We start from the raw sequence: 13,025 nt of genomic DNA, 5'->3' as shown, positions 1-13,025 counted from the left end.
CTAATAACTGGGCAACTAAAGCAAATGTGGGTTTGCAGAGGCCAAAAGTGGCTGGGGTTTTGATTGGGTATGTCCTCTTTGAATCTCCTCTTCCATGCACACTAGGTTTACATTTTTGAATTTTTACTAAAGTCAGGAAGTGTTTGGGGCACTTGGGTGGCTCAGTCGGTTAAGTGTCCAACTTCGGCTCAGGTCATGATCTTGCCATTCACAAGTTCGAGTCCCGCTTCGGGCTCTGTGCTGACAGCTCAGAGCCTAGAGCCTGCTTCAGATTCTGTGTCTCCCTCTCTCTGTGCTACACACACACACACACACATGCTTGTGCTCTCTCTCTCTCTCTCTCTTAAAAACAAATAAAATCAACATAAAATCAGGGAGTGTTCAAACAAGAAGCTCATAATCAAACATCTAGGGTTCTAAATGGACAAGAAAAGAGATGTGTTATTCAACCCAGTGAGACTTTGCCTTTCAAACGTGAGTTTTAATTCACTGCCATCATTATAAGGATGGCCATTCTCAACCTCTGCCCCCTAATCAGCCATTTTTTAAAAATAATCCCTCCCTTATCAGAAAGGCATTTTTCTGCTCCCTTTAGAACATTAGAATTACCAGCACAACTTGTTGAAGATAAGAATACTCACACAACCATGTTTTATGCATTATGATCATGGTTTGGCTCTCATCCAGTGCATTCACATGGAAAAGAATTTCACACTCACTCACCTTTCAGCATAACTTACATTATTTGAAACTTTTGCTTCAGTTGTCTGATCACTGGGATTCAAGTGAGTTATTTGGATTAAGTGCTTCAGGTTGACTCATAGTGAAATATGGATATCGGAGGACAGAGCCGAGGGAGGAGGACTCAAGTAATTAATTGCCCCACCTTTTGAAAATGACAGTAAATGGCTTATCTTTCCTAGAACTGGTACAATAAATGTCAAAAGCTGCAACATTCTGTGCTAGGTCAGGAAACGTGTTCTGGCCATTATCTCCAACTCTTAATTGTTCTCCATGCGTTCACAGTCAGCACACAACCTGAATATCAAGTAAATGCTTGTGGAATTGCTCAGTGAATATGCATAGACCACTCCCAATGACTCTGAAAGCCCCTTAAGAAGAAATCACCTTGAACTTTTTATAGCTAACATTCTCCCTGCCCCAAAAGGCAAGGCACACAATAGGTACTCAATAATCAATCACTGACTGATATCTCATCTTCACCAGTGGGCATGGGAGAGAAACAGCAAACAAGTGTTGAAACATTTCACACTGGAATTTATCGCTTGAGAAATTAAGGATGTGGGGGGAAAATGCACAAGTGTGAAGGTCACCCTGATAAAGAAAAAATGTGGTGCGAGGAGACTACAGTACTTAAAATGCACACTGTTCATAATTGCCGGAGATAACGAATATTTTCTATATTTTGCCAAATTGGTCTTCTTTGTTTCTCCATTAACACGTATAGGGGGTCTAATCCATCTTTGGCAATCTATTCAAACTGTTGAGGGATTTTTCCCTTTTCTTTTCTTTTCACCCTTTGAACATAATCCACTAAGTCTCCATCCCCAAAGCACCTCCCAAATAGCGGCGGGGGTGGGGGACGCGCTCTGGGAAGCCCTTGCTGAGATACTTAGCGGAACTTTGTTCTCCACATGGGCTATTTACGAGCGTCTCGGTTTCCTTGGGTGACTCCACAACCTCCCCCTTTTCACGCGGCGAGCAGGAGTCAGGGCGGTGAGATCCTCCCAGGCGGAGCGCGGAGGCGCTGACCATGGTCCTGGCCTCCGAGCTCAGGACTGGAGCACCGAGGGCGCCGGAGAAGAGACGGTGCGAGAGCGAGCAGGGCGAGGCGGGGAGAGGCTGTCGAAGCCCCCGCCCCTCCCGAACCCCGGGGAGCTTTCGGGCCTGCACGCGAACCCTCCACTGCACGCTCCGAGATGCATCAAAAAAGGGTGGGGCACCCAGCCACAACTGCAATCGGAAGCCGCCCGGAAGGATTTAAGAAGAATGGAATCGGTTCATGCCTCCCTCCCCCCACTACCATGCGACCCCCAACCCGGGATCGGTTCATATTTTACCCCCGCCCCCCCCCCAGGCCCAGGGAGGCGCGGGCAGCCTTTGTGGGCGCACAGCCGCCCACGGCCGAGCCCGAGCCTCTGGGCACCCTGCACCGAGAAGGGGCAAGTAGGGCGGGGTGCATGTACAGATTCAAGGATGCAATATTCCTGCGAGGCAGGACGGTGGGCACGCTGGGATCCCCGGTTCTCCACCGAGCTGGAAAGGGGGCGAAGGAGGGGCGATCCCCGCGTCTGGTCCTGAGTCTCAAACACCCCCCACCCCCCATACCAACCTGGTCGTAGATGTTCTGCAGGGCTTCCTTGCCCGAGGCCCGCCGGATCTCCACCTTCCGGCTCGATTCAACAGATGGCTCCCCGCCGGCGCGCCGGCCCTGCCGGGAGTACGGCGGCTGCGGGTCCGGGCCCAAGTGGGCGACGTCCCGCTGCTGAGCCACCACCTGCCCCGAGCCCCGGCCCACGGACAACGAGTCGAAATCGATGGTCTTGTTCTCGGAGGACCCTTCCACCGGGCAGAACATGCCACAGAATTTCTGCCGGGGCTTAGGGCTGCCTGAACCCAGGTTTTTAAAAAAGGCAGGGACTTCTTCGTCCTCTGCCGCCTTCCCGGATTGCTTCCTCTCGGCCATGGCGCGGGAGCTCGGGGAAGGTCCGCTCTGTCCGTCCGTCCGTCTGCCGGTCCCTAAGTCGGCCTCTCTCTGTGCACAAACCCCCTGGCTGCTGCCGCGGCTGCCGCTCTCTGCCTGCCGCAAGGTGTACAGAAAGGAAGGATGGCTGGCGAGCGAGCGAGCGAGCGACCCACCCCTCCCGGTCCCTCCCTCTGACCCCGCTTTCTCCCCTCCCTGCCCACGCCCCCCGCCGCCCCTCCGGCTCCAGCGACCAGCAAAGTTGGGTCTGGGAGGGCGGCCGCTGCGGCAGCGGGAGCGGAGAGGCTGCCAGTTCCCGGCAGCGGCGGGAGGAGGGAGGCGCGGGCGGGGCGGGGGCGGGGCGCGGCGCAGGGGAGGGGAGGGGAGGGGAGCCGAGCTCGGGGTAGTGAGGGGAAGGCCCCGCCGCCTAGAGCCCCGCGCTCCGGAAGTGAAGCGGCCAGACCACCCGCTAATGGATGCGGAGCGGAGGGTCGGCTGACCGATCTCTGCGCCAGGGTAAGTATGGGGCAGGGCACGCAGGGGCGAAGGCCGGGGGCGCGGCCTCTGGACTCCACGCCCGTCGCCCCCACCTGCCGCATTGCAGAGGTGGGCCAGGTGCGAGGGCCCACCCGAGGGAGGACCCCCACCCCTCAGCGAGGGTGTGAGCTGATGGATGGGGCAAGAGGGACCAACCGGCTGACGCCTGGACACCCAGGAAGAGGGAAAGGGGCAGCACTGACGATGGGGAAGGGATGGCGCAGACCGTTTGGAGAGGTGGAGGCCTTACGAGGCAGGGGGCACCAACCTTGTTCACCCACGGGCCTTGTGGTGGGCTGCTGTGGGCAGAGATTGAAACGAGAAGGTTCTCGCTGCGCCCACAGTGGTGGGGGGGGGGCGCTAGCGGGCGGGGAGAAATGCAGAGGGGCGTAGCAAAGGGGAGCGGGGAATAAAGACTTAGGTGTGTGGTCTGGGACTGTAGCAAAAAGTGCATTCTGCAAATTCGGGCACCGAACGGCAACTTGAAGTAAGAAAGGGTAGAGACCTGCTATATTGCCCGGAGGTGTCACGTCTCTTAACTGCGCCACTGCGCCAAGACCAAGAAGGGCCAGAAGAGTCTTGATTTGGTATTGTCTATCCCGCCTTCCCCGCCAAAAAAAAAAAAAAAAAAAAAAAAAAAAAGGAGGCGGGGGAGGCCAGGATTGAATCCCACTCCCCCAAATCCCTAGCCCTTCTGGGCGCCCTGCGCGCCCCACCTAGATCCCCCGCCCTCGTTGCGCACTGCGCCACAGCCGCGGGGTTTCCCGGGTTGCCAGACGCCAAGTGCCTGGGACGTAAATTGCGCGCGCGCGCGAATTCAGTGGTGGAGTAGGAGATGGGGTCCTGTCTGTGGTCATGGCTTGAGTTGTGAGACGCCCCGCCGGGAAAAGGTGTGTGGGACTTGGTATGTATGTGAGGCTAAACCATCCACAGCTACTGGGTTGGTGGGCAGATAAGGGGCATCTTGATTTATGACGGTAACACGGTCGCTGAGAGTCTTTTATTGCTTATTTCTGCCCCCACGTCCCTTCCACGTACCAATCCCTGCCCCTGGTCGATTACAGCCCCGCCCCCTCTTTCCACAGTGGCAAAATCCTGCAGAAATGATGCCCAACCCTTGGCGGCTGGAAACGGAAATCTGGGCATGCTCAGTAACTAGGGTGGGTTTGGGCTAGGAGAAGCTGTTTCTACCACAAGACTATCGTTCAGAGCAGGGTGACCAAGGCTCTATCCTCATCATCAGCCCTTGTCCCTGGCAGGATTCAGTACGGATACCCTCCCCCCAAATCGTGAGGGATACTTCGGTGAATGGAGTTAAATTTGGAGGGCAATCAATCACAGTCTGAAGATGAGCCCATCATGGCAGGTGGGAAGGCGGCCCCAGCTGAGAACTGGAGACTGAGGGAGGAGAGGAATGTCGGGGGGGGGGGGGGGGGGGGTGGTGCTGAGGGAACCAGAGGCGGGCCTTTGGACTTTGCATCAGATGTGCTTCGCATTTGAATGAACTGCTTCCACAAGAATGACATCATTGCCTACCCAGGGCAGACCCATGACTTGTGACCAATTTCCGATTTCCGGAGCAGGAACCAGACTTAGAGAGATTGGGGCGCTTTGACCAAGGTCACTATCTAAATGAGCCAAGAATTACAGCAGAAAAGCTGATTCCTTTTCCAACCTATCCCATCTTTACTTGAGAAAATGCAAGAGTTTAACATTTTTCTCATGTCCGATTATTTCCATTGCAGCTAAAGATTGCCTTTGGAAGAGGAAGCCACCCAAAGGTAGCCTAACCTCAGCATGACCTCTATTATGTAGACCTTGGGATGTGTCTTCCTGCCTTTTTACATCTCATGTTTCCTCTCAACATTAAAACAGGAGGAAGGTTACCCCCATGTCTTAGAAGGGAAGGGGTGGCACTGAGAAACCCCTGGGCTCTGATCCCTGGGGCTGCTGGCTGAGAGCAGAATCCAGGGTTTGTGCTCCTGCCCCTTTGGCACCTTCCAGAAGGTCTTAGAAAACGTGCCTGCAGCAGGAGCAGTTGACATTAAAGCTGTAGGCTGGCATCTGTGGCATACGGACCCCGTTTGGACTGAGGGGGATTCTTCAGGCCGACAGAAGCATATTCGTAGCCCATTAACACACACTCCACGGCAGTAACTGGGAGAGAGTAGGAACTCTTTCGTTTTTACGTCACCCGGTGTCCACCACTCTCCACAGATGTGCTTCCTCTCTTACCTTGTACTCAAATGACTCATTCAGGCGTAAATGCTAGGAAGCGTTTTTAACATTCACAGCAAAAGAAACACCTCGTTGTGCATTTGTGAGTCCTGCCCGGACCCAACAAAAGAGAATGGATTCATAATTCCAAGCTTAACTTATTTGGTCCTGAGATTTTGTTTTGTTTTGTTTTGTTTTGTTTTGTTTTGTTTTAGATTGCTGGACCTAAATTGTTATACCTATATTATTATGTTATGTTAAAGTGTAGTATATGTTATATTGTTACACCTATATTAAATTGGCTTTTAATGTTTGAGTGATTTCTAGCTTGATTTTAAATAATTGGATGTTAAATCAAAGGAATGCACCAACTCAATATGGTTTGGTAGATTTAATTAAATTGTAAAGGAGTGTCATATTTTTAAATAATTTTAATGGCCCTCATCACTGGATATTATCAAGCCATAAATAAATACTATTATTATTTATGTGTAACAGGGGAGCTTGGCTTGGCTGGAGCTAAGAAAGACCCAAACACATCCATTGCGTGGAGCTGGGTGACATCTTCCTTTTCTGGAAGCTGAATAAATAAGCTGGTGACTCTCACAGGACAGTTGGAGTGCCTGAACAGGTATCTGTTCACATCTGATTTCATTTTTCACATGGGGAAAATCTTGAGTCCTGTCCATCCATAACCGGGCTCAGACGTTAATTGGCATGACTGATGAGCGGAAGGTGGGGGAGTCAGACGTGGGAGGGTCCCCAAGAGAACTCTAAACAAAGGAAAGGTCTGACAGAGTGGGACACGTGCAAATCCAACGTGAGACGGAACCCCTGGTCTCCCCCCACTTCTGTCCTGAACCAAAGCGTAGTGCTTCCTGGGAAAGAGAGGGCTGTGTGGTAAAACTGACCATTGTTTCACTAGGAGTCCAAGCCTGCTGTGACACTTCTCTCCGGGAGTTCTGGGTGCCAGAGTGGAGGCCTTACCCCGCTAACTAGCAAAAGGAGAGGTGAGGAGAGGCAGCAGAAACTGGGGGAGTCACAAAAGCAGCTCTTGCAGGTGCCTCGGGCAGAGAAGAGTCAGTGCCACCATGTGGCTGCCAGCGTCGGGGAGAGCATCAGCGGCCACCGGACTGCAGAGCCACAGGAAGTGATGCTGTCCTAGCTGAGTTCTTGCCCCTGGGCAAGTAAGGGTGATTGGTCCAGAAGACTTTGGGACCGCTGTTGGAGTGGCCTGGGACCCATTCCCTGGTGGGGTGCAAGTTCAGGAGCTGAGCCAGGATATTCTGAGTCCTGATAGGCTGTGCCTGTCCACACCACAAACTAATTGGTACCCATAGAGTTGGAGCAAATACTCGGACGATGGCGCTGGCACTGTTAGAGGACTGGTGCAGGATAATGAGCGTGGATGATCAGAAATCGCTGATGGTTCTGGGGATACCGGTGGACTGTGATGAGGCTGAGATTCAAGAGGTTCTCCAGGAGACTTTAAAGTCTCTGGGCAGGTATAGGCTGCTCGGCAAAATATTCAGGAAGCAGGACAATGCCAATGCTGTCTTACTAGAGCTTATGGAGGATACCGATGTCTCGGTGATCCCCAGTGAGGTTCAGGGAAAGGGGGGTGTCTGGAAAGTGATCTTTAAGACCCCTAACCAGGACACTGAATTTCTGGAACGACTGAACCTCTTTCTGGAAAAAGAGGGGCAGACAGTCTCCGGTATGTTCCGAGCCCTCGGGCACGAGGGGTTGTCTCCAGCCACGGTGCCCTGCGTGTCCCCAGAGTTACTGGCTCACGTGTTGGGACAGGCGATAGCTCATGCCCCTCAGCCCCTGCTACCCATGAGATACCGGAAACTGAGAGTGTTCTCGGGGAGCGCCGTGCCCGCCCCAGAGGAAGAGCCCTTTGAAATCTGGTTGGAACAGGCCACTGAGATCGTCAAAGAGTGGCCGGTAGCAGAGGCAGAAAAGAAAAGGTGGTTGATGGAAAGCCTGCGTGGCCCTGCCCTGGACCTCATGCATATAGTACAGGCAGACAATGCAGCCATAAGCGTGGAAGAGTGTTTGGAGGCGTTTAAGCAAGTGTTTGGAAGCCTGGAGAGCCGCAGGACCTCCCAGGTGAAATACCTGAAGACGTATCAGGAGGAGGGGGAGAAGGTCTCGGCCTACGTGTTGCGGTTAGAAACCCTGCTCCGGCGAGCCGTGGAGAAACGCGCCATCCCCAGGAATATCGCAGATCAGGTCCGCCTGGAGCAGGTCATGGCCGGGGCCAGCCTCAGCGAAGTCCTTTGGTGCAGGCTGAGAGAACTGAAAGATCAAGGCCCGCCTCCCAGCTTCCTCGAGTTAATGAAGGTAATCCGGGAGGAAGAGGAGGAAGAGGCCTCTTTTGAAAACGAGAATACTGAAGAGCCAGATGAAGGGGATGGCTATGGCCCCTGGGATAACGAGGCAGAGGACTAAAAACCATCTCAGGGCGGGACCCACAGCCAGTGCGCCCCGGGGAGGTTTGCTGTACCCTGCTGAGACCATGTGGCTATTTTTGTCCGAGGCCTCGCGTGCCAGGTCTTGATTCTTCTTTCTAGGAAAAAATACCAGAGAGTTCCTTGGGCCCTACGTAGATTATTAATAAAGGACGAAGTTCCAAGTAAGGAATAGGAAGCCTGAAGGAACCCGCGACATTTCCCGTTTCCCAAATAGACCAAAGTCGTGCACCCATACCGCAGAAGAAAGAAGTGATGCAGGAAAAGAACACCTTTTGTAATCTGTTTAACCTCTAACCCCTTTGACTCCTCAGCTGTGTTCCTTCCTCAAATCAGCACATCCCCTCTGAGTAGCCAGCGGTGTGAGGCACTCTTCACGGAGGTGAGAATCGTAACCCCGCAAGCCTGGGCCGTGCTCTCGGAGCGAGCTCACCGGCTCACCGAGGACGTGGCCTCGGCATGTGAGACGCTAGATAATCCCGGGTGTCAGTCACGACACCTGTGGAAGTGCCACTACCAAATGAATACGGCCACACCCACTGCTATGTGTCTTTCTTTCTTCGCTCGGGAAGCACTCCTCCGCTTCTCTGCCACGTGTCGGATGGCCGGTTCCAGGCACTGTGTTAGGCCCTCGAGACACAGATGACTCAGCCCAATCCCTGCCTTCAAGAGAGAGAGCCACGGTGTGAGAGAAGCACCCTCGAGAAAGGGCAGACGCTACAGGAAGGCTGCCTGCGAGGGAGGGTGTGCGGGCCGCGTTTGGATTCAGCGAGCAGACCATTCTGGTTAGAAAAGATTTTTAGGGGTGACCAAAGGGAAAGAGGAGAGGAAAGGAGCCTGTATTTATTGAGGGTCTATTATGTGCCAGCTGGTTTACACACATCTCATTTAATGTGCCCGGGAACCCCAATATGGTATAATTTTGCTCTTTCGGAAAGAGAAAGAAAATGAAGCTCAGATGAGTCGAGTGGGGTCCTCGGGATCGAAACGCTAAGCAGTGGCAGAGCCGAGCCACAAGTCCGGAACTCTCTGCCTCTTGCTAACCCTCTGTCCGCTGTGATGGTGGCTTTCAAATTGTGCTCTACGGTTCTGCAGAGATTTTTCAGCCTGTCCACCTTTAACATGTACTTTAAACTCTCCCGATCTCTACTAGAAAACAGGTAGATTCAAGTGTGTTGATACCCAAATGTTCACACACTGGCACCCAGCCACAGGCTCACTTCTGTTTCCAGATGGACTCATTTTGTGCAGACCATGGAAGTAAGGTCCCCTTGTGACATCTGAGCACATAGCTGGACTCCTCTTAAGCGTTCATAGATTAAGGAAGTGATGGCACCTCACAGGTGTTTAAGTCACGTCCATGCATGTCCCGTGACGTAGTGTGCCTCAGTAGAGCATAAATGAGCACCATTCCGTTAAATGCTAGTTGATCTCGGGGCGCCTGGGTGGCTCAGTCGGTTAAGCGTCCGACTTCGGCTCAGGTCACGATCTCGCCATCCTTGAGTTTGAGCCCTGCATTGGGCTCTGTGCTGACAGCTCAGAGCCTGGAGCCTGTTTCGGATTCTGTGTCTCCCTCTCTCTCTGCCCCTCCCCCATTCATGCTCTGTCTCTGTCTGTCTCAAAAATAAATAAACGTTAAAAAAAAATGCTAGTTGATCTCTAGCATCACGATAGCTTTTTGTATACAAAGAACAATTGCTCACCTTCTCTGAACATCAGTTTCCTCATCAGGAAAATGGGAAAATAATAGAATAGGGTTGTCGTTAGGCTCAGATGACATAATGCCTTTGAATCACTTAGCATGATGTCTGGAACACATAAAGCCTTTAATGCGTTAAGACCCATGATTTTCATGATACTTCCTGTCTGTTCAATGCATGCTGTCTTTATTCTAAGAGTTGTACTGTAACAAGTAAGTACGGAATCTGTCAGTCAGTTGTGACGACATTGCATTAGGAACCATTTTAGCTATGTTTGAGTGCTTGCTGTCTGTTATCTTTGTGATAAGTATTCCAGCCATTGTTAAAGACTAATGTTAGTGATTTGACTTTGAAACAATAAATTATTCTTTCTGATCTGTGGCTAACTTTAACTGAAGAATATCCTGAGATTGTAAGAAAAGCATTTTTTTTTAAGTTACCATTGGTGATCATTTCATCCTAAGTTATAATTTTTTAATACTGCTCACCAAAGTGATAACATTTGTCATCCAGTACACCCTGATTTCATGGTTTCTTGTAGTCATAAAAATCGCCTCATTGTTCTCGATTATTGACAATATACAAAGTAAAGTGTTATAGATGTGAAGTTATAAAATAAATACATGCTAATAAAATTCTGAGGTTTTTTTGTTTCATGTATTATGATTCTGTGTTAGCTATGACTTGAAGAAGGAGTTTCATTAGTTAAAAAAAATATATGATAGGTAAGGTTAGAAAATCAAACCAAAGCCAAAAATTCTTGAACCCTTCTAGATAGGAAAACCTGAGAGCAGAGTGCTGGGATAAGAATATTTCAGCTTTGTCTCCAGGGATGAGAGAGAGCCCAGTCTACCCATCATCAATTTCCCTTTTAAAATACATAGAAACAACAGATGGAGGCCAGTCCCCTCGGAGACCTCCAACTCATTTGCTCAGGCAAGTAACTCCACAGAAGAACAAAACGACCTAGTGGGGAAATGTTGTGTCTCTGGGATGAAGCCAGTTTCCAGCTTGTAGATGTGTAGGAGGAAAATTCCTCTTGCCGTTGACTTTCTTGGAATTGTTTCTTTTCCTCTTTTCTACAGTGCAATGGGGGAGGATTCCTCATTGGGCTGTATGCAGTGCAGATCGGCCTATTACACGATGAGTGTCCTGAGTCATGTCCAACACCCTCTCCCCATCACCGGAGCAAAAACCTCTTAAAAAATTGGTCTTGCCTTATACTTACTATGTCTGTCTCCAGATCTGACCCTTTGGAGACTGAAGCCTCCAAGATTACATAGTCCTCTGCTGAAGGTAACTTTTCACCAGGGCCATTGGCTTCCTCAAGGCCTTAGTATTATCTGACATCCCCATCTATACCAGCCAGTCCTGCCAAGCCTTTCATGCTGTTGTCATCCACTGTCTACCCAGATGCTGCCCCAGATGATTATCGGTGCCCTTCCTGTCCATGCTCCCAGTGCTGATCATTAAGGTCCTCCACCATGCCTTCTTGATCCTCCATGATGTCCTAGACGAACTAGCCTGTATCATCGGAGTCCTTGCAAAATACCTCGGCACCATATTCGTTAATTGGATTCTGGTCTTCCTGGTAGCCTGCTGTCCTCAAGTCTCTTGAGTGGAAGCTGCTCAGTCTCCCATCACGGGAAAGATTGGAGATTGCTGGTGGCATTTAGTTCACCATCATCACCTCCTCACCTGCAAACGCTTTCCTGGCCTAAGCTGACTCCCTCTGCCCCACACCTCCCCGTGGGGCAATCCTGAGAAGCCTGGACAGAGTGTTGGCAAAGCAACACTGCGAGGAGCCTGTTGAGGATGGCACCTGGCCAGATGTTATCTATAGTAACAAAAAGTAGGAAGGAAAAGATAATGACTATAAGCCATTATCTAGGGGAGTCCTACAAGTCGAGCCTGGAAAAGCAAAGATGGTTGGAAGCCAGAGTTTGAAAGAGTGGAGCCTGAAATGAAGCATAGAGGTGAAGGAAGAGTGTCTGAGACAGTATTGTCAAATGCACTCAGAATTCGTGCTTTATTGACCACCAGCATAATCTTTGCATGGTCTAAAGATTCATGATCAGAGCAGAAGACGTCTCCCTCATCCCTTTTCTTTCAGGGTGGGCCAAGGGCTCCTTGAGCTTACTCAGAGAAGACTTATACTCATTGAGAACTCCTCTCGGGGTGCAAGATGGTGTCCATAGATGGGCTTCTCAGAAGCTAGCCTCCCCACTGTAGCAGGCTCTGGAGCTGTCCCTGGTCCTGACCTGCATTACACAACCTACTGTGCCCGAGTGGTCCTTGACATTGCGGATGAACATTTTCTTAAAAACTAGAGTAACTCCAGAAGTGGATGCCAAAATCAATTCAATCGTAAGAAAAAATGGTGTAGGATTTCAATCCATTTTTCAAGACACCAGCTGGAGCTGCCCATTAATTGTCTGGGGTGCTTTAAGCAGCAGCTGAGACTTTGTCCCCATCTGCCCCACCCCCACCCACTCTTGAAGGGAAAGGTTACCAAAGGGAGGCACAACCCAGACGATGTGGTGGTGCTGAGGCTAAGAGCCTAGGAGAAAGACCCCAGAGAATGCGGGGAAGGCTCACTTCCATCCCATCTTGTCCCAGACCTGCCCCTGCTCTGCACAGCCTAAAGGGAGTCTCATTGAAAGCCTTCCCTGGATTCTTGGTACAACAGTTTTCCCAACTAACTCAGTTACTAACAGAGCTTTCTTGAAATAATAAGCACTCATCACAAAAGCAAATTTCTAGGATGCCTGGGTGGCTCAGTCAGTTGAGCGTCCAACTTCAGCTCAGGTCATGATGTCGCCGTTCACAAGTTCGAGCCCGCGTCGGGCTCTGTGCTGACAGCTCAGCCTGCTTCAGATTCTGGGCCTCCCTTTCTCTCTGCCCCTCCTCCACTCACACTCTGTCTCTCAAAAATGAATAAACATTAACAAATTTTTGAAAATAAACTTCCTTTTTTTCCAGCTTTATTGTGGTATAATTTTCAAGTACAAATTGTGTATATTTAAGGAGTGAAATGTGATGTTTTGATGTATCTATAAATTGTAAAATGATCTCCACAATCAAACTAATTAACACAGTCATCACCTCACGTGATTACCATGTGTGTGCTTGAGCAGGCACGTGAGAACACTTAAGATCTATTCTCTTAGCAAATGTTAGGCACACAGTATAGTGTCATAATGTTGCACATGAGATGTATAGTCATCACGCTGCACATGAGATCTCCAGAACTTACACATCCTATATAAGTGCAAGTTTGTACCCTTTGACCAACATGTTCCCATTTCTCTCGCCGCCCAGCCCCTGGTAACAGCCATTCTACTCTCTGCTTTCAAGAGTTCTACTTTTGTAGACTCCGTATGTAAGTGA

At 50.5% G+C, this 13,025-nt stretch overlaps 2 protein-coding genes across 3 annotated transcripts in view; one reads left to right on the top strand and one right to left on the bottom strand.

The window, feature by feature from the left end:
• Positions 1 to 2,850, bottom strand: part of DPYSL2 (dihydropyrimidinase like 2) — a 132,940-nt gene extending 130,090 nt beyond the window's left edge. Inside the window, exon 1 of the mRNA XM_060653210.3 lies at positions 2,354 to 2,850. Within this exon, the coding sequence (XP_060509193.1) occupies positions 2,354 to 2,707 (354 nt within the window). The 5' untranslated portion in view covers positions 2,708 to 2,850. The remainder of the gene's footprint in view (positions 1 to 2,353) is intronic.
• Positions 2,851 to 3,020: 170 nt separating this feature from the next.
• PNMA2 (PNMA family member 2) lies at positions 3,021 to 10,269 on the top strand. Of its 2 annotated transcripts, XM_060653213.3 has the most exons (5): positions 3,021 to 3,220; positions 4,987 to 5,022; positions 5,117 to 5,408; positions 5,957 to 6,089; positions 6,384 to 10,269. In XM_060653213.3, the coding sequence occupies exon 5, from the start codon at positions 6,821 to 6,823 to the stop codon at positions 7,913 to 7,915; it is 1,095 nt and encodes a 364-aa protein (XP_060509196.1). In that variant the 5' UTR covers positions 3,021 to 3,220; positions 4,987 to 5,022; positions 5,117 to 5,408; positions 5,957 to 6,089; positions 6,384 to 6,820; the 3' UTR covers positions 7,916 to 10,269. The 2 variants fall into 2 exon arrangements, with proteins under 2 accessions (XP_060509196.1, XP_060509195.1); XM_060653212.3 differs by lacking the exon at positions 5,117 to 5,408.
• Positions 10,270 to 13,025: the final 2,756 nt, after the last annotated feature.

Source organism: Panthera onca, chromosome B1, assembly GCF_046562875.1.
Source record: "Panthera onca isolate mPanOnc1 chromosome B1, mPanOnc1 haplotype 2, whole genome shotgun sequence".
NCBI lineage: Eukaryota > Metazoa > Chordata > Mammalia > Carnivora > Felidae > Panthera > Panthera onca.
Note: the sequence above shows the minus strand (reverse complement) of the source record. Positions and strands in the feature narration are given on the sequence as shown.

Excerpts from the sequence above, each read along its gene's own strand:
- PNMA2 (XM_060653212.3), top strand. The coding sequence starts at position 6,821 with ATGGCGCTGGCACTGTTAGAGGACTGGTGCAGGATAATGAGCGTGGAT.